Source organism: Megascapheus bottae, chromosome 8, assembly GCF_031878675.1.
Source record: "Megascapheus bottae isolate mThoBot1 chromosome 8, mThoBot2.hap1, whole genome shotgun sequence".
NCBI lineage: Eukaryota > Metazoa > Chordata > Mammalia > Rodentia > Geomyidae > Megascapheus > Megascapheus bottae.
This window is the reverse complement of record NC_143516.1, coordinates 41,670,908-41,695,164: the sequence shown is the minus strand read 5'-3', so window position 1 is coordinate 41,695,164 and position 24,257 is coordinate 41,670,908. Positions and strand designations below refer to the sequence as shown.

General features: G+C 43.6%; 1 protein-coding gene across 1 annotated transcript in view; it reads right to left on the bottom strand.

Annotated features, from left to right (window-relative positions):
* Window positions 1-18,964, bottom strand: part of Prep (prolyl endopeptidase) — a 92,569-nt gene extending 73,605 nt beyond the window's left edge. The window contains exons 1-2 of the mRNA XM_090338363.1: window positions 18,823-18,964; window positions 13,266-13,340 (exon numbers count right to left, since the gene is read on the bottom strand). Coding sequence (XP_090194489.1) covers window positions 13,266-13,340; window positions 18,823-18,867 — 120 coding nt within the window. The 5' untranslated portion in view covers window positions 18,868-18,964. The remainder of the gene's footprint in view (window positions 1-13,265; window positions 13,341-18,822) is intronic.
* Window positions 18,965-24,257: the final 5,293 nt, after the last annotated feature.

Sequence of the window (24,257 nt, the reverse complement as noted above, 5' to 3'; positions counted from 1 at the left end):
AGACTGTTACACCAAGCATAGTGATAGCATTAAGCAATTATACACAGTACATCCATTTGTGGCTTTTTCTGCCCATTAATACTACTAGTCAATTACTTCCCAGATGCGTGTGTGTGTGTGTGTGTGTGTGTGTGTGTGTGTGTGTGTGTGTGTGTGTGTGTGTGTGTGTCGAGGGTTAAATTCAGGACCAAGATTGCACTCTTCCAAGACAAACATCTAGATGCAAAATCAAGCCGATGTTCAAATTCCTGAAAGTCTCAAGTTCTTGCACAGCTCCACTTCTTCATAACTTGAGCAAACTTTTTCTCAGCTCCCAGAGTAGATTTCAAGTGTTCTCAACACACACACACACACACACACACACACACACACACACACACACAGGGCAGTATGTGATGTAATGTGTTAAATATCTTTGTTTAATTAAACATCATAATACACAAAGGGTTCTATTTTGTTTTTGTTTTTTGCTAGTCCTGGGGCTTGAGCTCAGGGCCTGAGCACTGTCCTTGGGCTTTCCTCAAGGCTAGAGCTTTACCACTTGAGCCACAGCACCATTTTCAGCTTTTTCTATGTATGTGGTACTGAGGAATCAACTCTGTGCATGCTAGGCAAGCACTCTACCACTGGGCCAAACTCTAGGCCTAAACACGCAGTTTTTATTTAGCAATTAAAATATATATGTATACCTATGGAAGAGAGATAGTTACTGATCGAATATATAATATATAATATATGTATGTGTGTAATATATAATTAAATATGTATATAATGTATACATATATACATATGCATATACACACACATATATATATATATACACACATATATACATGTATAGGTGTGTGTGTGTAGATATATATCCTAAAACTGTCTTGCTAAGCAGAAGTATAAATCAAAAGCACAGTTCACTAAAAAAAAAATAAGAACTAATCCCTTTTTAAATTTTTCTTCTTTTTCTTGGTAGGTTGTGGGGTTTGAACTCGGGACCTGGGCGCTGTCCCTGAGCTCCTCTAGCTCAAGGCTAGTGCTCTACCACTTGGAGCCACAGTGCCACTTGTTAGGTAAATGAATACATCTGATGCCCACAGTAACTCATTAACCCAGTATTTACTTTAAAACATCATGATGTGCAATGTGCTGATCAGCAAGATGAACTGGGGAAAGACAGTTACCAATGACCAAAGGAAGGGATGCTATCTCCAGAGCTGTTTGTAGTCAGTCAAAAGGAGAAGAACTTCCACAGGAGACCTACCCTGCTGAAGTACCAATCTCCTCCCTTACCAAACACCAACCCACACGAGGAATGGTGCTCTTTATATTCCACAAACTTTATCCAGCAAGCATTGAGGTGGGGTGCAAGGCAGTTTTCCTACATGTACAGACTCGTTCCTTGTTATTATTCCCCAAATAACATTGTCTATCTCCACTGCATACATTAAGTACTTCAAGTAATTTAGAGAGGACTTAAGAGCACCCATGTCCTTAGGTTCTATAAAATACTCTATCATTTGAACATCCAAGGACTTGGGAACCCCTGGGTCATCATGGCATCAATGTCTGAAGACATTCAGTGGCAACTGGGTCACATACATACACTGGGAACCTGATTAAATTAGAAACCATCAGGGATTTCTGGAGAAGATGGCTGGTGTGCCAGCAAAGGCTGGCAGGATAACAAAGTCGCAGCCAAAAATGAAAGACTGGGTGAGTCCAGGAGGCCCAAGGGAGTGGTATGCTTGGATCCTCTCTCATATGTTCAGAATTCAGAAGAGACTCTCTGAGGGCAGGGGACATTCCCATAAGAAGGAAGCCAAGAGGTGGTAGAGCTCTCCACTGTCGCTTGAGGGATGCAGGACCAGGAGGGGAGGCAGTAGTCACAGAAGACTGAGGAACACACACACACACACCATACCTAATGGAGATGCAGCTGCTTTCCAGGAAACAGACTTAGAAAGTGAGACCATTGAGGACTAAAATTATGTGCTTTCCAAGGATCATGAGGCATCAATGCTTAAAAGGCGCCTTTTATTTTCTACCATTCATGGAACAACAACAAAAATAAGCAATACACCAGACAATGAAGAAGCCCTTAGGCTCTGGAAGAAAAACTTTGCTAGGGAAGTGGTCACCAGTGGCATAAACCTCAACTAAGGAATGTGTCTTTCTCTTCCTGACTCCCAAATATCCTTCTCATCCGCCAGATGCAGTAACTGACTCAACTGATGACAGTCCAAAGAACTGTGGGCTGGTTTACAGCATTACAAACCCAGAGTGAACCCATATCTTTTCTCTAGAGCTGTCTGCGTTCAGATAAGGTAGGCTCTTGGGACAGCATACCAGGGTGGGTCTTCCAAAAGCCCATTTTCTCTAACTGTCCCTCAATGGGTAAATCCTTCCCTCATTATGGCTAGTTATGGTCAATCAAGGTGAAGGAAACAGAAGCTCTTCTTTCGACCTTAAGAGTGAAGCTTTATATTCAGTATGAGCCATTGCCAGGGAACCCATTCAAAGCTAAGATGTTAATCCAATTCTGCTCAGTACTGTGGCAAAAATCCACTAAAGAAACTCCAAATCCATGGCTAGGTGCTGGCACCCCACATCTAGAATCCTAGCTATTCAGGAGGCTGACAGCTACAGATTGCAAGTTCAAAGCCAACCTGGGAAAGAGAGTCTTATCTCCAATTAACCAGCAAAAAGTTGGAAGTGGAGCTGTGGCTCAAGTAATAGAGTGTTAGCCTTGAGTGGAAAAAACAAAGTGATAGCATCTAGGCCTTGAGTTCAACCCCCAGTACCAGTACTAGTAGTACACACATGTACACGACCAGATCCAAACACCAGAAAACACCAGATCCAAACCTAACTAAATAACCAGCCATAAGGAAATGAATCGCAGCACACACATCCTTTCCTGAACAATTCTTGTCTCTCAGTAAGTCATTCCAAAGTACAGTAATGATATTTGGAAAACAAAAACATAACATTGCAAGTTAAACTGCACGGACTGTAACCCAAAATTAGTCTGTTTCTGTATGGATCCTTAGGGAAGGTCCACAGATGTAGTCAGAGAGCGCTGTATACCCACAAGGACGGGTCTTCTCTGTATGACTCTCACACACACTGGGGTAGCCACCTGCTCCAGTCCCCTGGCAGTTGATTCAAGAATAGGCAGGAAGCACACTTGAGACAGTGTGAACACCTGGATATGCTATGCAATGTAGGCCAAGGAACATACTGTGCTTGATGAACAACAACAGCCCGGAGATGTACGCTACACTAAATGCAAAGACGGGATCTACAAAGTGACAGATATGCCTTCAGAGAGTTTGACTTGACTTTCTTCACTGAAGCTTATTTGCAAATGCATATTCTTAGCAAGGAGCCTGGGTCCCGGTAGTTGGCATCTACCATAGATGTTGTGGATTGATTAAAGAAACATGTCAGTATTGACTACATGAAACCTAAAAGACAAGGCCCATCTTCCCTACCAGACAGGCAGCTGGAAAACATGATCAGGGAAAAGCAGATGACCTGAGAGACAAGCTCCCCAAAACACCACACGTGCTCCTAGATCAGGCTGCAACCTAGGGTACACACACTGGCTTCCAGTAATGTCAGCCACATAGATGGATCCTTTTCTCACTTCTGTGTGGAGGTGGGTTATAAGCACTGCTAATCAGGAGGCCTGGCTAGTACAGTTCTCCTTAGTTTGCTAGGCCAGGTGAGGGTAGGCAATCTGGAGTAGGTTGAGAAGAGGGAACTGACCTGAAACCAGCCAGAGGACTCAATAGGAAACCTAGAAAAGGAGTCTCCCTAAAGGGGTTTATCATTATATGACCAAGGGAAAATTAAACCAAGTATGCAAATAAAAAAAAGACTAATCCAGGACATAAGAAACTAACAAACTAGCCAGTACTAGTGGCTCATCCCTGTAATCCCAGCAACTCAGGAGACAGAGATCAAAGGATCTCAGCTTGAAAACTCAGGAGACAGAGATCTAAGGATCTCAGCTTGAAAACTGTCCAGAAAGAAGAAAAATTCACTAAAGAACATCTCCAATTCACCAGCAAAATGCAGGAACTGGAGTCAAGTGATATAGCATCAGCTATAAGCAGAAAAAGCCAAGTGAGATCTGTGGGGCACGTCACATCAGGGAAATGGAAACCTATGCTGTAAAAGGAGGCCTAACTCATGGCCCAGTGCTTATGCCCTGGTCTTGGGACCATACCTGGCTGAGATGGTGCCTGCCACCTGGTTGGACCAGGCTCTTCCCCTCCTGGAGTAAGGCCACCTCTGGGATAGGCCCGGAACCCTTCCGCCCTCAAGGACAGCACATGATTCCTATGTTAGCTGAATGGACTTCCTCAATGAGAGCACCTCCCCCACCCTGCCCACCTTTGTGCTGATAGGCTCCTGCATCCTACCTTAGCTGAATGAACTTTCTCAATAAACGAGTTCCTGCCTTGACTGGTCTCCCTGACGCATCTGATTGTCCTCTTCTGAGGGAGAGCAATGAGGGCAATGAGCAATGAGGGCAATGAGTCGGGCCCTTTCCTTTCTCAGCTCCTTCTGGTCGGGGCCTGTTCTCCCTATCCCTCCTGCGGTCGGGAGGGACTGAGGACTAAAAACCCCAACAAGATCTTCAGGCCCTGTGCTCAAGTTCCTTGTGTTCCAAGAAGTAAAGAAAAAAGAAACTAATGAGTTAGAAAAAAATTAAAAATAAGCTGGGTGCTGGTGGCTCACACTTGTAATCCTTGCTATTCAGGAGACTGAGATCTGACAATTGTGGTTCAAAGCCAGCCTGGGCAGGAAAACCTCTTAACTCCAATTAACCATGAAAAAACTAGAAGTAGAACAGTAGCTCAAAATGGTAGAAGCATTATTCTCAGCAAAAGAGCTGAGTTACAGCATCCAGGCCCTGAGTTCAAGCCCCACGACCAAAAACATAAATAAATAAGCAAAGATAAAAGTATAACATATAGTAACACATTCTTAGGACTTCTTTTAACAAATGGAGGGAAAAAAACCATTCAGACAAAAGTTCTAAACTAATCAAGGAGGAGAGAGAAGTTCCAAATACTCAAAATTAGAAGTGACATCAGGTACCGGTGGTTCATCTTAGTAGCTGTAATCCTAGCTACTAAGGGGACTTGAGATCTGAGGATCTTGGTTCAAAACCAGGCTGAGCACGAAAGTCTATGAGACTCTTACCTCCAATTAACCACCAGAAAATCGGAAATGGCACTGTGGCTCAAGTGGTAGAGTGCTAGCCTTGAGCTGAAGAGCTCAAAGACAACGCCCAGTCAGTCCCAGAGTTCAAACCGCATGACCGACCAAAAAAAAAAGTGACAAAAAAGCTACTCATAGAGAGGAAAGTTATTATCACAAGAGAATGACTATCACACATAACCTCATGTTACTAAATTTTAAAATCTCCATGAAATGGGCATTTCCCAATGATTGAGATTGATCCAGAAAGAAAGTCGTGAACATGGCAATAATCACGAAAGAAAATGCAAGGAAAGGCTGAAAAATTAAAAAGACTTGTTTCAAGTTTCAAAAGATGATTTTTCAAATGATCAAAAAGTACATAATTTACAGGCTGCCTAATTAAACTAGTCAATTGGTAAATGTAATGTGAGCATTTATTAAACACTTCTTGTATGTCTGTTACTTTGCTGAATGGTTCAAAAACAATGGCATGTAATTTCGCTACAACTCTGTGAAATGATTTTCTCCAAATTACAAAGAAAAAAAACTGAAGCTCAGAGAGACTAAAACCACAACCACACATCTAGTAAAATTATGGAGCTAGAATTCAAACCTGTTTTTTTTTTTACCCCTACAGTTTTACCATTTTATAGGATGATAACCACCACTCCTCTGGAGTTGGAGATTTCTCACTTGGTTCTCAGGAGATGCTGGAGGGGATGTGGCAGAAAGAAGTCTAGAAGGGATAGACAGGGAAGCTGCTCAGTGCCTTCAAGACAAGCTAGAGCCAGGGCAGTGTCACAAGGATCACAAGCAACTAGGAGAAAGAGAGAGATTTAAACTCATGGGGACTTCAAAACCAAAGAAACTACCTGGGGGTGAAAACAGATTTCTACTGAGGTCAGATGCTCCCTGGGAACCTGGCCCACTGAGGCGGCAAACAGCAGTTAGGCAGCTAAATACGAAAGAGAGAGAGAGAGTGAGAGAGACATGACCTAGTGTAATCCTAACTCCTCAGGAGGCTGAGATATGAGCACAGAGATTCAAAGCAGCCTGAGCAGACACATTCCAGAGATTCTGGTCTCCAATTAACAAGAAAGAGAGAAAGGAAAGGAAAAGGAAAAGGAAAAGGAAAAGGAAAAGGAAAAGGAAAAGGAAAAGGAAAAGGAAGGGAAGGGAAGGGAAGGGAAGGGAAGGGAAGGGAAGGGAAGGAAAGCCGGCCAGAAGTAGAATCAAGGCCCAAATGGGAGCGTTTCAGTCCCGTACAAATAAAAGTGCATATAGGCCAAAACTGCCAGGGTAAGCACTAGTTGGCCAACACACACACACACACACACACACACACACACACACACACACACACACACACACAATCAATCAGACCTTCTTCTCTAAAGATGCTATATCTAGCTGAGCTGGGTATTGGTGGCTTAGAAGGCTGAGATCCAGAGTAGAGCCTTATAGCATTTCAAAGTTAACCAGGGCAGAAAAGTCCATGAGATGTCTCAAAACCACGCACCCACACACCCACACACCCACACACACCCCAAAGAGTCAAGCAACAAACTCTGGTACTGCCAAAAAGGGGGTGGAGTGGAAGGAAAGATACCATATCCAAGGCAACGTTTCTCACTAAAAAAACAAAAAACAAAAAACTGTGGATCACTAAAGCTGAGGCTGAGGAGCTACCTTCAGGGAAAATGTCCGTGCTACCTACTTTCCGTAAGCATTCATTAGTGGTTTAGGCTGGATCTTCTGCAACGGTGCTTTCCTTGACAGTAAGCACACGAGCTGGCAATCTCTACAACAGATGCGGGTCAGCGGCCCTATGTGCTGACCTCTGACAGCTCAGAGATGATTTGGCCATGTACAATCTCTGCTGCTTCCCAGGGCACTCCTGCCTTGTTTAACCTAACACTTAGCACAGGAGGCACAAGAAAGACTGAGGACAGAAGTCAGAGGGGAGGAGAGGGGAAGAAGAAAAGGATAGAGAGAACGGAGGGTAGGAAGAAAAGCAAGGCAGGGAAGATAAGAGGAGAGGTGGAGGTGAAGACAGCACACAAGCCTGGGGCCTTTGAGGCAGACACTCTCTACCCTATATCCTCCACCCTACTACTCTACTACCCTCCTAAACAGAATTTCCAGGTAACGTTCTTGCCATTACAGAATCAAACAGGGTTCCTGGAACTCTATCAAATCCTTTCTCTGCTTGGCACAGAGCATCTAAGGGCAAGCACCAGTCTAGGGCCTGGCCAATCAAGACTCTCTGGGGACATGGGGACTTGAATGAGGGACAGAAAGCTGGATGACCGAGAACCACAGATGCCACTGGCATGGTGGGTAACAAGTGGAGTTTGTGTACTTAGAGCCTGGGCATTACCTGCTTCCTGCCTGTGGCATGGATTCCCTTGACTCTCCCTTCAACCCCCAGGAGCTGCCCTCATATCCTTCCCACAAACTTAGCCAGAAAGGGTTTCTGCTTCTTCTATCACAACCTTGTAGGAGAACAAGCAGAACAATACTTAGCAAGGAAGAGTGGCTTGCTACCATTAGCTTCCTCATACCTTTAATTATCCCATGCAGAGATCAAAAGGAATTTGTACTGTAAATATATAGCTTGGGTGAGAATGTATAGGAATGTTCATAAACTGTAATAAGGCTAAACTTTCCCACAGGAGGTAATGAAATAACTTGAGATATAATGAAGTCTTGGAGATGGCGATAATACATGGTAAGATGTCTCCTTCGAGCATTTCCTGTCTCCATTACAGAAGGATGACTAACAGCAGTAGTTCTCCATCCAGGTCCTCAATCTGAAGCATGAGGAATGGGCAGAAGGATGCTTTACCGGCCTGCTTGGCTAGAGGGGCTCCCGATATACTAATTAAAAAAGGATGCCATTGCTGGGCACAGGTGGCTCAGGCCTGTAGTCCCAGCTACTCAGGAGACAGACCCGAGTAGTGGCAGGAAAGTCCTTGAGACTCTTAGCTCTAATTAATTACAAAACAACAACAAAAAAACCCAAAACCAGGCCAAAAGTGGAGCTGTGGCTCAAGTAGCAGAGTGCTAGCCTTGAGCAAAAAAAACCTCAAGGACAGCACGCATACCCTAAGTTCAAGCCTCAGAACCAGAGCAACAAGAAAAAAAAAAAAAAAAAAAAAAGGATGCCATTAAGATACTCTTTGACTCTCTGACCCACTTTAATCCTCAGGCTCTGAAACACTGAAACTACATTTACGACTCAAACTGCCACAGAAAGAGCAACACTGAGAATGCACCTTCTTTTTCTTTTTAAAATCTACAATTCAAAAGGAAATTTGGCCAAGTTTTATGAATGACATAGAATCTTAAAAGTTCAACACTCTGGCCAGGCTAGGCTAGTGGCCTTGGTCCCAGTACCCTAGTATTGGCACCAAATTATTTATTATTATTATTGTTTTCCCAGTCCTGGGCCTTGAACTCAGGGCCTGAGCACTGTCCTTGGGCTTTCTCAAGGCTGGAGCTCCACCACTTGAGTCACAGTACCACTTTCAGCTTTTTTCTATGTACGCAGTATGGAGGAATCGAACCTGGGTCTTAGTGCATGCTAGGCAAGCACTCCACCACTAGGCCAAACTCTCGGCCCTGATACCAAATTATTTAAAAAAAAAAATTAAGTTCAACATTCTAAGTAACTAGAGTATAGAGGCAGAGCATCTGTGTCCCAAAACAGTTATGTAGTAGTGTCCAACTGACATTTATTTCATTTTCATTTACTTGCTGTATATGTGAAATTATTATTATTTTTTTTGCCAGTCCTGGGCTTCAGCTCAGGGCCTGAGCACTGTCCTTGGACTTTCTCAAGGCTAGAGCTCTACTACTTGAGCCTCAGCACCACTTCCGGCTTTTTTTTCTATATATGTGGTACCAAGGAATCGAACCCGGGTCTTTGTGCATGCTAGGCAAGCACTTAAACCACTAGGCCAAACTCCCGGCCCCTATGTGAAATGAATTTATGTAACTTGCTTTCCTTGAGTGTCAGGCACTTTACAGCTACATGAATGAACACTTCTGCTGCTGAACTGGGGTTTGCAGTCTAGGCAGAGCTCTACCACTTAAGTCACAATCCCAGCCCTTTTTGCTTGTATTTATTTTTCAGATAGGGTCTCACTTTTGGCTGGGGTAGGTCTTATACCATGCTTCTAGCTGTAGCTCTCAAGTGGCAAGGATTACAGGCATGGCTCTTCCAGCCTGGCTTGTTGGATGGGATGGTATCTTGATAACTCTCTGACTTGGCCACAAACTACAACCCTGCTAATCTATCCTCCTGATTCGCTAGACTATGCACTAATATGCTCAAATATTACTCTTCTCAGACAAGTGAATATGAATCAAAGATCATGTAGCTTCTTATGGTTATAGAAAAAGAAAAAAACCAAAGGTTGCATGTTATATCTTTTGACTTCTAGTCCCATTTGGCAAATACTCCATTAATCCACATAAAAGCAACATCAGACTCTCACAGGCTGATTCACAAAGACAATATTTCTCGTTTGTCTTGTTGTTTTCAAAGAACACAGTAAGGTCAGACCAGCCTTTTGCAGTTTTATGTCCAGTCTGCCTCAGCACCAACTGTCAGCTCTCATGGCTATGGGCTAACTAGCCCTCCACATCGTTGACAGTCCTGGGAGTAGGCTTCCAGTTCACTGCTCTCCTCCAGCCTGACAGCATAGTGACCTGACAGGGAGAGGCAGTCACACATAACTGCTCATTTAGCTCTTCCAGAGAGGGCACTGGACCCATGTCAGAGACCACACTGGCTCCCAAGACCCACGCCAGACTCCTACCAGAAACTGAGCAGAATCTCCAGTCACATGCTGAGTTTTACCCCTCTTAGCGTTAATCTTCAAGAACAAATAGAAACAAACAAATAGAAAACTGGCTTCTTCAGCACAGACCAAAACAGCAACCTGGGAAAGCAGAGGCTTATCTTCCTAAGTTCTCATCTCCATTAAACATGGAGATCTCCTATCTGATGTGACAAAATATCAACATAGAGCTTGGTGCTGGTGGCTCATGCCTATAATCCTAGCTACTCAAGAGACTGAGACCCAGGCCCAGAGTTCAAGTCCCACGACCGACAAAAAAGACTGAGATCTGAGCATCACAATTCAAAGCCAGCCCCGGCAGGAAAGCCCCTGAGATCCTTATCTGCTATTAACTACCATAAAGCTAGAAGTAGAGCTGCAACTCAAGTGCTAACCTTAAGCATTAAAAATCTCAAGGATAATGTGTGGCCCCAAGTTCAAGCCCCAGGACTAGTAGGTCACACACACAGTCAACAGAGAAAATTGTATGTCCTACGTCCTTTATTATATCCATCTTTCCTACCAAGAAAAAGAAACATTGTTGGAAAGGGGAAGAAGAAGTGAGACTTCAGGTTGCTCACTCACTTGGTAAGACTCAAGGACATCTGTGCTCTCTTCCTCTCATAGCCCCTTACCAGTACATGTAATGGGACTAACTTGACACCCAAGTAGTGGGGCAGTGCTGGAGAAAGCAAAGGTCTACACATAGCCTCTTTCGATCCTCTCTGGAGCAAATGATAATTCTATCATTTTGTTTTAGAAGAAAGAACTTTGCACTTTTTCCCCCCTAATGCTGGTTAAAAGTTCTCTCAGGATTAAGAAAGAAAATGTTATTTTCATTTTGCTAAGGGCAGCAAATAAGTCATTGGCTCTATACAGTTCATAATCTACATCTAAACCCCAGAGTTTCAGTGAGAGGTATACTCAAGATGAGAAGCCCTGGGAAGTGTAAATGCTTCCTTTCCCTGTGTAGAGCAACCTCGGCAACTCAGTAACAACTCCTGGAACATTCAGTGACGAGGCTGTAGGCGCTGTGAGGTCAGGTAAGATAGGGAGATGGAGGCTACAAGGACACTACTTTCATCTAGATCTTGGAGTTGCGACATCAGGGACATAAAGAGAAGAGTTTATCACTAGCAGGAGGGAAGCCAAGGCTGCAGTGTGGCTTGACTGACAGCTCATGGGTGAAGAGGCCAGTGAATAAACACTGGTTTCCTACCCCAGTGCTCTGAGACACAGCCTGGATGCTGAATGCCATGGAGACAAATTCCATAAGCCTGAAAGTCAATGCAGGACAGAGGCAGAATTCCCAGAGTCCCTTCTGGAGGATGCTCAGGCCTCCCCAGCTTAAAGAACGCTAAGAGCAGATCACTTTTAATACACCTACCCTGTATCTGAGCTGAACAAAACCATACACTATAGAATTCTGATCATGTGGCTGAGTAGGAACTGTGGTTAGCTGTCATTAACAGGAGAGTCATTGCAGGAGAATCCGCACCACACATGGCTAGCTCAGGGAAAAGGTCAACATGCACCATTCAAAATTTTAAATATACACTTGCTTTTACACTACAAGTGTCCAAACAACAACAAAGAAAATAAACAAACAAACAAAACAAAACAAAACAAAAAGAACCCTAGGTTAAACCACCGTGAATCGGGGATTGTGTTTACATTGACTACAGATGTAACTGGGACTATTATGAAGAAAAGAGAAGAAGGTTGCAATTGCACAAAGACACATGCAAACAGGGGCTGGAAAAAAAAAAAAAAAAAAAAAGATGGTCCCTGACAATACAAGGTCTGAACAAGCACACCAAAAAGCCAGAAGATGCATGGAAATAGAGAAAAAGAGTCAAAGGCAGAGTCTAAAATATGGTAGTGGCTTGCTGGCCTTCAGAAGTAAGTATACTTACCAAAGGGAAATTTAGGAAGCTAGAAATCAAAAACACAACCATATGCCCATTAATATTAGTAAAGGAGGCTCAGGACCTTCTGTTCCAGGACTACCATACTGTATTTCTATACTTCTGCAAGTTCCAAAGGATGAGATGAAAATGCTTGTGGAACCTGTGTGTTATCCCTTAGATTTTCCCCTCAAAGCTAGAGCTCTACCACTTGAGCCACAACTCCACTTCCAGCTTTCTGGTAGATATCTGGAGACAAAGATCTCATGGACTTCCCTGGTATGCCTGATTTTTGAACTGTGATCCTCAGATCTCAGTCTCCTGAGTAGCTAGGATTAACAGGCGTGGATCACAGGTGCTCAGATAGGAAGTTATTTTCTTCCTTAGTGCTTCCTGTCCACTATACATTTCACAGTCGCTTGTGACTTTTACTCCCTGGTTCTATTCCTATCTCAGCATAGCCCAATACAGGACCAGCAAGGTCACTTGTGGCTCAGAGCAGGCAAGTGAACAACCAAGCTGCTCTCTGATGCTCCTCCCCTCAGCAGCAGAGCCAGAACCTTCAATACTCCCAAAGACACTTATTTGTTCCTTGTCTGGAATTTCTACTCATCCAGTAGAAATCTACTCTGATTCAGTATTCCTCAGAAGAAAACTAAACCCACGTATGAATTCTTCCTCACCCAGGAGATCTCTTACTGAAGTGTAATACGTTGTAAAACAAACAAAAAACCTTGTTCAGTAAACATATGAGAGACACAATAGAACAAGAAACAAGAACAAGTGGATGATAAAAAGGCAATCAGGCCTGTCTGTGCTTGGCATTGAGGGAAAATGGTACGTATCATGGAATTTACTCTAAAAGAGTGACCTGATTGGTTTTTACCATCACCTTGGCCACCAATCACCATGCTCCAACTAAGCTCTTCCCTCAACTCTTCACCTTGACAAGAGGGTGAAATCTCAGGAAAGGAGGCTTCTAGCAACTGAGTGTCTCTGGGAATCTGAATCCAGCTCTCCAAGGAAGATTAGGATGTTGTAACACAGCAGAGATGACCCACAAGATACAAAGAAGCTGGGTCACAACAAGTCTAGAAAACAAATAACCCATAGAGCATTTGACCAGTTTTCCTTTTTAAACGAGAAATCGATTCTGAAATGTTAAAGATGTTCAGATTTCTGGCATGGTAACCATGCCAAGGACGATACCAGGAAGTGTACAGTTAGTGACATTACAATGAGTGACATCTAGAGTTTGGTGCTGGTTACTGAGGTCATTTTCATTATGAGCTAAAATTACCTTTGTCTGCTCACTGTCTGGGTCTTCAAGCCAAGCATATGGGTCACAAATTTTATGTCCATGATAATCTTGTACCTGCAAAAGATAAAATCACATGTTGAGTAATTAAGGCCAACACTCAATTAAAATTTCTATTTTCTGAAAGTAAGTGGAGAAGAAACATAGGAGAGGGACCTGGAAACTGAATGGCTCACTGGCAATATTGCCTAAATCACCACATGAACCATAGTTGACAGGTTCTCAATGGTGTCAAGCCACTGTTTATGAAAGATTGTTTTAGCTGGACAGCAAAGAAAGATGAAAGGTCAAAATGGGAAACAGCTCAGTTCTGTACAACACAAAGCAAAGGCCCACAGCTGTGGTAAAGAAACTTGAAAATGTGCTGCCGGGGCCAAAGCACAGGAGAGAGACAATGCAGTCAGTAGTGGAGCAGGGAAGCATGGAGGGCAGCTACAACCACGAATGCTCATGTTACTGTGCTTGCTAAGGCTGCCCCAGGTGACAAAGTCTCCAGATAAGGTCTGTTTTTGTTTTTGGTTTTCTTTTTCTGTGTGTACCAGTACCGGGGATTGAACTCTGGACCAGAAGGCTCTCTCTCTTTCTCCCTTAGCTTTTTCATTCAAGGCTGGTGCTCTAATACTTGGGCCACACCCCTTGTTCCAGTTGAAAGTCTCATTGACTTTTCTGCCCACACTGGCTTTGAACTGCAATCCTCAGATCTCAACCTCTTGAAGAGCTTAGGTTATAGAAATAAGCCACCAGCACCTGACTACAGTTTGCTTTTAAGTTTAAACTGCCCAAACCCAATTACTACTGTGTGGTAAACCATGAATTCTGTCTTACAGGCAATGAAAGCATTTCTAAACAAAAGCCCTTTTTCTCTTTGTACTATTAGGAAATACATTCCTCCACTGTTTGTTCACAAGAAGAACGCACAAAAACCTCACCTGTTTAGACTACCCTAGAGTTGAAGAAATAAAATTGTGTTGTCTCAACAGAGCCTGAGGAGAACATTCTGAAGCACCCACTGAGGAAGTGTCACCCAGCACAAATCCCCAGAGACGGGTGGAGGGCTCAGGGAAGGACATTCCAATCAACTGAAACTACTGACAATGTCTCTCCAATCAAGTCTCAAGGACCCTAACATTCTGGCTCAGGCTTGTACCAGGCTATAGGAACAAATGTCTTCTTACTCTGTTTCCTCCTTCTATTCTGTGTGTACGGGTGGCCTGCACTGGAAAGTTTGGTTCTGTGGCTTATCCACACCTCTCCCAAAGCTGGCACCCTAACATTCCTGGAGCCATAGAGAAGACTCTTGGATTTGTGTGCCCTGGCTGACTTAGAATCAAGATGGTAGATCTCAGCCTCTTGAATGGTTAGGATTACAGGTGCGAGCCATCCCTATCAGATTCTGCTTTATTCTAAAGTAGCAGAAGGTCTACTCCCCAAGGAAAGCAAGCTCTATGGGACAATGTTGCTTCTAGAGCTACTCAAAGTTCCCAGCCAGGAGAGACCATCTCTCTGGCCAACAGCACCTGGCTTTCTGGGTGTGTCCTCTGAGGCCACATGCACAAACTCGAGAAGATGCACAGCTCGGTTCAGATGTAACCCTCTGAACCTATTCTCATATTACTGATTGATGGGAGCAAGATCCATACAACCAAGCTAACACCTCTCCTGCTGTGTCTTCAAAAAGAAAAATCACTGATTTTCAGTCTTATCTGTTCTCAGTTTTAGTTGATTACTGCTTTTTAACCTTTCCTTCTCATCTGCAAGTCTTTTACATTTTACACACACCGGACATGGCCAGCAAATAGACCTAAATAACAACTGTCTTCTTGTCAATATACAAATCAGAGTAATTTGATGCTCTAAAGGATCTTCTAATCTACCATTTGGGGAATGCTGGCAGGCATAACTTTTGGCAACCCAGAACCATCCACGTTCAAAGCCAAACACCAGTGGCTCATGCCTGTAATCCTAGCTACTCAGGAGACTGAGATCCGAGGATCTCAATTAGAAGCCAGCCCAGCCAGGAAAGTCCATGAGACTCTTATCTCCAATAAACCACTCAGAAAAACTTGGAAGTGGCACAGTGGTTCCAGTAGTTGAGCTCTAACCTTGCAGCACACAAAGAGGCTCAGAGACAGTACCCAGGCCCTGAGTTCAAGCCCCAAGACTAGGAAACAAAACAAAACAACCAAACAAAAACCTAACAACCACCAGCCTGGTTACAAACACCTGGCACTTTTTTCAGGCATATGACTAGAAATTTAATTTTCTTTTTACTAGAACCATAATATAGCTAAGTGAAGGTGCTGCCAAATGTTAGACTCAAAGTGATGAGTATTTACTAATATCTACCAACTGGTAAGAGGGTTACTGATGCTATTTTACAGGATACAAAATGCAATTCACCGATGTTAAGAAAGGCAAAGGTCAATGGATTTACTGTTTACACAGCTAACTGTGAGTTACATATTGTGCCATGAATTTCATCCACATTAACTCATCTTTCCAGATGAGAAAACCGAAGGTGGAGATAGCTAAAAGCAATTGTCTAGGGTCTGAGGGTTATTAAGTGCTGGGATATAACCCACCTGTGGCTCACACCGAAGCCTGTGGGTCCAATTTCATGCTATGTCACTTACCTAATGAATCTGGCCAAGGTTCAAGTAATAGCAGGTATGTGGCTGGATTCTGACTCAGAACCAAGGAAATGCCACACTGCCGCCTGAATTATTTTTTACTACTAAGGAAATACTTCTGTCATCTGAGATCGGGCATGGCCGATGGGCGTCAGTTATTAAAAAGATGTTTAACAAAAACAGGGAAGAGGTTCCCTAGAGCACTAAGCAGCCAAGACCAGAAGCCACAACCCACGTTGCCCCCCTCCATTTTGGTCTTTTACAAGTGTATATGCCATAGACGGAGCAGACTTGGCTGGAACCCAAATTACACAGTACCTACTTCCATCTGAAGAATTAAGTTTGCAAGCTATTCTTCACACCCCCCCCTCCCCAAGAGGCTTTAAAAGAAAGCCTGTACTGGTTAATCCAGTTCCACAGTTTGCTTCTCCCAAAGTACCCACTGCTAAAGTGAGGTACACAAAGCAGGAAGGACCCATAAAACCTAGTCTCCCAACTGGACTCGTCAGTCCTATCCATAGATGGTGTGATCACCAAGTCCCTCCGGCCATCCTACAAACAAACACCATTTCTATTTGTCTAGGCCTGCAAAACTGTGGCTTTTAGTCTCAGGGTCACAAATGTCTTTTCTCTCTTATCCAGTTAGCCATCTCCCCATAATGAAAAAGTTAGCTGCAGGCTTTCTTGTATCTTCCCCTTACTCAACACCCTTTGCCAGGTTGTGGGCCCCCGGTAGCTGACCCAAATTTCATGACTGCAACAATGATAGAGAATGGTCAATGATGGAGCATGGCAAGGGTCAGTTTCCAGATTTCTACTCAAAAAGGCAAAAATCCACCAAAAGGGTTTCATGCTCCAACTGTGCATTCAGTAGGAGACTGCTGAGCATGTGGTTGAAAGATGCTCAAGGGAGAGTGCAAGCTACATATACTGGAGAGAAACAAACCTATCCTCCAAATCAGAGGCTACAATTTAAGCAAATGCATAACTGATGGCCAGGGCTTAGTAACCAGAACCCTTACCTTACCTCTCAGAGTGAGGAAAACAAACTGTGGTAGACAGAGAGGAGGAGGATCTAGGAATTGATACTCCCTAGACAACCAGGCTTACGGTTATCTCAAGTAGTTCCTAGACCAGAAAGAAGGGGGAAGGGGAGAGGCTTAAAATGAACCATATACCATTGCTTGAAATATTTTAGATGTCTTTATAAAACACCCACTTAACCCAGGGGAAATACACAGACACATAAACTACAAGATTTGGGTATCTAGAGTGTAGAAACACTAAGAAATAACCCCGCAAACACACACACACACACACACACACAGAATCTGAAACTGTTATTATATTTTTATTTCTCCCAGAAAAAAAAAAATATAGTGCTGGTAGGACCATCTTAGCTACACTCGGACATAAAGGACTGAAATTCAAGGCCAGCATGGGCAAAAAAATCCATGAGACAGAATATCGAAAATAACTAGTAAAAAGATGGCCTCAGGGTACGGCTCACATGATAGAGTGCCTATCCAGCAATCTGAAGCCCTGAGTTCAAATCCAGTTACAAATATAAGGCTAAAAATAATTTAAAGAAAAAAACAAAAACAAAAAAATGTCAAAGATGCTAGAGATCTTGAAGCAGCAAAACCAAGACTGTTTCTGGTTTTCCCATCTGGCACACACAGTAAGGCTGCCCATGACAAGGAATGACAAGCCTTCCAACAGAAACAAACTAGCCCTATGTACCAACACTCAGGGGCCTAGAACAGCTAAGGGGTGAAGGGGTCTGCCCAAAGTCACCAGCTCTGACTAACCAAACCAGAACCAGTACTAAGGTCTTCCACCCCAGCGAGAGCTTCTTGGGCTGATTAGACAAATATGGTTACCCGATGGTCACTGGCCAAAAGAAACCATGAATGCAGCACCACAGGCGCCAGGAAAGTTCACTTAAAACACCTCTCACTTTTTTTACTTCGACGTAAGAGGTGTCTCAGAGTGTTCAGGGGTGCTGACCTAAATTGGGTCAAAGGAAACAGGAAACATGACCACTATATTACGCAAAATAAAAATAATAATAATTTTCACTCTGATTCTATTTCAAGTACTCTGATTAATTTGGCTACTAGTACAGGAATCACCACCATCCCATTGGGATTCAATCCAGCTCTTAAAAAATGCCACACACACACACACACACACAAGTATTTGTTCAGAACTTCACTTACTGGATCTGAGTAGCTCATCCCGACTTAGGGAACTAGTGAACTCTGGCTAGGCAGAACTTCCTCTGCGCATGGCCGCCCCTCGAGTCCCTCCCCGAGACTCCCCACGCCGAGCCCCGCCACCCCCCTCCCCTTCTCCACTACTTAGTCTGGAACTCGGCACCCCACCCCCACGCCCGGCACCACCGGGGCCCCGGGCAGGGCCGGCTTCACGAAGAATGAATGAACTCTTCATGCACTTCCAAATTCTTAAGTTTGTTTTTGTTTTTAAAGTTTTGCTTTTGCGTGTTTGTTTTTTTAAAACCATACGCGATTTCCCACAAAACCCCACCAGCATGCACTTTCTTCCTACCACCATATTTAAGGGAGAGGCTTCTCCGGTTACATTTAAAAAAGAAGAAGAAGAAAAGCCACGCTCCGTCTCCCACCCCGCCACGCCGCCCCCGGCCGGCGCGGCGCCCGCCCTTGACCCCGATGATTTGGGGAAGGCCACGCGACTCCACCCGCACGCGGGGACCGTGACCTCCAAGCCGGGTCCCCCCCCCACACACACACCCCTCTGCGTCTCCAGGCCGGCTCCCGGCGAACAAAGGCCGAGCAAGGATCGGGAGGACGAGGAGGAGGAAGAGGAAGGGGACGCAGGGGGCGAGGGGCTGCGGGGCGGCCGGTGGGCGCGGCAGCGGTACTCACGGAGCTCTCGTCGCGGTACACGTCGGGGTACTGGAAGGACAGCATGGCCGGGGACGGGTCGGGGCTGTGATGGGAGGCGAGGGTTCCGGGAGTGGAGAGGGGCGAGCGGGCCGGGCTGGCGGCGGCGCGGGCGGGCGGCCGGGGGGCGCGCACGGGCGGACTGGCGGCACGGCGGTGCGCGGCGCGGCGCGAGGATGTGCGCCAAGCAGGAAGAAGCTGCGAGCCAGGCCGGCAGCCCCTCCCCGGCGGGCGGGCCCAAGCGGCGGCAAGAGGGAGAGGAGGCGCCGCGCGGGCGCCGGATCGGGCGCACAGCTCCCTCTGCAGGAGCGCCACCTGCCCGGGGACCCAGCGGCCCCGCGCGCCCAAGCCCGCGCCCCAGCCGGGCACGGGGAGACCCCCACCCCTAAGGGCAGCTGCGCCTCACCTCCCAGGCCACGGCCACATCGCCCGCGACCTCTGGAGTGGGAACAAGGCTTGGCTCCAGACCACCAGGCATAAAACCCATCTCCCTCTCTCCACCCCAGCACCCCTGGTGGACGCCGGCTGCTACCGCAACCGCGTTATGGAGGTTTCTAGGAAGTGTGGTGACAGCCATGCAGGAGCCCTTCTTGGAGACTTCCTGATGATTAGGGGACCCTGGTGGAGGGGTCAGGGGAGGGGGTCTTTTACATACCTAGCTGGTTCCTTCTTTTCGTTCCTGCTTATATATAAACATTGAGCACCACTTACTATTATTGTACCTGGGAAAGAGCAGGGGGGCGTGGGGGGGGGAGGAGGGAGGTAGACAAGATGCTTGCCCTCAAGCCCATGAAAATGTATTACATTTCTTCGTCCCTGAACTAGTGATAACATGTGCTGTGGTCTAACTTTCTGGACCACCCAGAAGAGGTTCTGTTGTGTGAGCCTGGTGTGTTTCTTACACCTGGCTTCTAGCCAGGCCTAGGAGAAGGCATGGGTGTGACTAGAAACTCCTTCGCTCCTGCAGTGTGGACATGGAACAATAGCATGCCTGTTCTGGCTCACTTCTGCCTCTCCTCAACTTTGATGATAGTTTATCTCTCCCTAAATGCCACTCTTGGCTATCTGAGAAACCTTACTTCTGAGAGCAACTCACAGGGGCCGAGATGCACAGTCCAAACCCACACAGGTTCTGAGGATGTTGCAGCATCTTAGGTCCAACTGACCCAGCAGACCCCTTATAATTATAATTAATGTAGATTGAGTGTTTTTTAAGTTTAAGTACCAGGAAATCAGTTTCATATTTATGAGAGGAAAACTAATATTATCTCACTTTTATATTTGAGGCAAACTATGGCAGACTTTTGCCCATAGCTTTAGCTAAATACAAATATGCAGGCATACTATGTTATAGATAGCACCAAAATTCAAGCCAATCTCTGTTGCCAACTCTGATGACTTTTGGTCTCAGCACAAAGTAGGTTTGATCTAGTCTGGGGCCCAGTAGGAAGGGAGACTGCTCTGGGACTTCAATTTAGCAGAACCTGAAGTAAAAGGTGTGGGAATAGTGGAACCCAATGGGCACAGGTCGCTGTCTTCTCTTCCAGTCAGCTACCCAGGAAAAGGAAGGGCAGGAGATGCAATAGTAGAGCACTTGACTGGAGCAGGAGGTCTTGGTTCAATCCAGTACTGGAAAAAGAAAGGAATTGTATTGAATATCTGGAATAATTCTAACCAAACAAGCAAAACCAGTCAAGAGACAAGGACATAAAGACCAAGACTATTCTACTGAAAGACATTTAAAAAAAATCTATAGCCAGGCATCAATGCTGCGCCTGGAATCCTTTCTTAGGATTGTAGTTCAAAGCCGGCCCAGACAGAAAAGTCGGTAAGATTTATCTCCAAGTAAACAGTAAAAAATGAGAAACAGAAGTGTGACTTAGGTAGTAGAGTGCCAGCTGGAGCAGAAAGGCAAACAAGACTACAAGGCCTTGAATTCAAGCCCATGTACCAGAGAAAGAAAGAAAGACCTAAAGAGAGATATATTATATCCAGAATTCATGGACTGTTCTATTTAATACTGAAAGTTGTCCAAAAATTGATTTATAGACAGAATGTAAGCACAGTTAAAAACCTTAATGTTTTATTTTTTGGTCAAATCTAACAAGGATTCCAACTAAAATAAAACTCTATCAAGATACTTCTGAGAAAGAAAGGAATCTTTTCCTAGTTGGAATGAATACTAAGTTATAGTCATTAAGATAGGAAGGTCCATAAAATTGGATAGAAAACTTGTCCAACAGAAATAACAAAGAATAATTCAAGGAGCTAAGGAAATTCAAGAAGCTTACATATGGGACTATATGTAAAAATAAATGTATGTAAGAATAAGTATTTATGGTAACTAGGAAAAAAACCAAAAGTTATCTTTGAGGATAACATACCTAAAAACAGCTTTGCAACGATTAAAAACAGAACTTCCAAAACGATAACTTTAAAATACTTAAAAACACACATGAGTGTCTTTCTTATTTGGAACTGGGAAAAAAATTAGCATGGCACACAGAAAGTCACCGCAGAAAATGTATTTATTAATTTGACTGCATTAGAATAAAGAACTGTTAGGCCCCTAACGATGCTTAGAAAAGTTGAAAAGTCAAGACATGAAGTGAGAAAAGAAAAAAACTGTACATACTAAACCAAGTTGTCAAGAGTATGTAAATGTAAGCTGATGCTAAATGTAAACTGAACAGATTTCAGGTTTATAGTACATTCTTTCATTATGCCTTCTTTTAAAAAAGAAGTTCCAAGTTGGGTGCTGGTGACTCACCATTGTAATCATCAACTACTCAGGAGGCTGACATCTAAGGATCATGGTTAGAAACCAGCTGGGACAAAAAAGTCTTATCTTCAATTAACCATTAAAAAGCCAGCAATGGATCTGTGGCTCAAGTGACAATGCATAGCACTCAGGCCCTGAATTCAAGCTCCAGTAATAGCACACAAACATACACACAAATACACATACAAAAATTTGCTACAAATAAAGGTAACATTTCCTCTTGGGCTGGAATAAACTCAGTAAGAAATTGACAAAAGAAGCCAGGCATTGTGGCTCATGCCTGTAATCCTAGCTACTCAGGAGGCTGAGATTTGAGGATCGAGGTTCAAAGCCAGCCTGCTAAAGACCATGAGACTCTTACCTTCAATTAACTGCCAGAAAACTGGAAATGGGGTTATGGCTCAAGGCAGTAGTCTCGAGCTGAAGAGCTCAGGAACAGTACCCAGAGTTCAAGCCCCACAACCTTAAAAAAAAATGACAAAAGAGATAAGTAGGTAACTTACAGTAATTTAAAAACATAAGACTAATAAGTATGCAGAAATGACAAGAACAAAAAAATCAAGGAAATATAGTTAAGCACCATTGTTGGCTTACACCTATAATCCTAGCTACTCAGGAGGCTGGGCAGGAAAATCCATGAGACTTTTGCCACCCATTAACCACCAAAAAGCTAGAAAGTGGTGCTGTGGATCAAATGGTAGAGTGCTAGCCTTGACCAAAAAAGCTCAAGAGGCAGTACCCAGACACTGCTGCTCCATGACCAGCACAAAACAATAATAATAATAATAAGTAGAAATCTTGATCTTCGTGTTTATTTTTTTTAGCCAGTCCTGGGCCTGAGCTCAGGGCCTGAGCACTGGCCTTGGGCTTTCTCAAGGCTAGAGCCTCAGCACCACTTCTGGCTTTTTTCTATGTATGTGGTACTGAGGAATTGAACCCCAGTCTTTATGCATGCTAGGCAAGTACTCTACCACTAGGCCCAACTCCCAGCCCTTAAGTTTCCTTTTTTATCTGCTCAATTAACAAAACAAGAAATATACAGTATCAAATATAAAAGAATTTACATTCTTTAGCATGCATTGCCACAGCTACATAATAAGGGCAATAACTAGGAATAAACCTGGAGCGAGAGTTTAAAAACTCCTGAATAATTAAAAAGTCAAAGAAAAGTCAGTAAAAACATGAAATATTCAAACAATATGGTTGACAAATGTCATACTGTTTTTATCTGACAATGGTATACTATACATTGTTTAGAAGTACAAAAAGACTATTGTAAAGGAAAAATCTTGACCATATATATTGACAATGAAACCAATGTTTAGACTTGGAATGTGACTTAGTGGTAGAGGGCATGCATGAAGCCCTAGGTTCAATTTCTCAGAGCCATATACACAGAAAAAGCCAGAAATCATGCTATGGCTCAAGTGGTAGAGTGCTAACCTTGAGCAAAAAGAAGCTCAAGGACAGGGCTTAGGTTCCAAGTTCAAGCCCCAGGACTGGCGAAAAAAATTAATTAATTAAATAAAATAAAGCTAATATTTAATAGTGACTCTGTTTTGAGAATTATAAGAATCCTTAAAATATTTCAGAGTTGAAATAGTATAACGATAATTCTTTCCCAGAATGAACTTAAGTAGGAATTCATAATTAGAAGAACCCAATTTTTGAAATTACAAATCAACTTTCTAAGCACATATGAATCAAAAACATAACAAAAATCAGAAAATATTTTGAACTAGACAATAATGAAAACTATATATATAGTGACATGTAGTTAAGAAGACCAGAAGAAAGTTTATGACCATAAATATATATATATTAAAAGAAAATGCATATATTAATGACCAATGCTTCTGTTTTGTGAAATTTAAAGATGAGAGCAAATCCAGGTACTGGTGGCTCAGGATTGTAAGCCTAGCTACTTAGGAAGCTGAGATCTAAGGATTGAGGTTCAATGCCAGCCCTGGCAGAAAGTCCATGGGACTCTTACCTCAAGTTAACCACAGAAAGCCAAAAGTGGAGGTGTGACTCAAGTAGTAGAGTGCTAGCCTTGAGTGAGCAGCGAAAGCTCAAAGACAGTGTCCAGGACCAGAGTTCAAAACCCTAGGACCAGTTTTTTTTTTAATAACTGTTCTAGCATAAAATAATAAAGAGAAAATTTGTGCAATAAATGAAATTTTAAAAACTAGATGAAATTTACAAAATATATTGTAAGCCATGCACCATGCATGGTGCACTCCGATAATCTCAACCATCAGAAGACTGAAGCAGAACAAATGAGTGGGAAGACAGCCTGGACTGCACAGGGAAGTCCTGTCTCGATAACAAAAACACAACAAGAAAACAAAATTTTCTTCGAAAAGCTTGATAAAGCTTAAAAAAAATCTGGCGTGATTGATTAAAATAAAATGGAAAAATGAAACCAAAGTAGAATAATACATCTATGCTGGTACATACAGTATAATTTGTCCCAAGAAATTGAACAATTTACATGAAAGGCACTATTTCCTAGGAAGCTGAATTTTGAAAACTCTAACATATGAAGTATCAGCACAAGAGGGGCTGCACGGGGAGTTCCGTATATTAAAGACTGTAACACAAGACTTGAAGCTGTCAACTTATTACAAGAAAC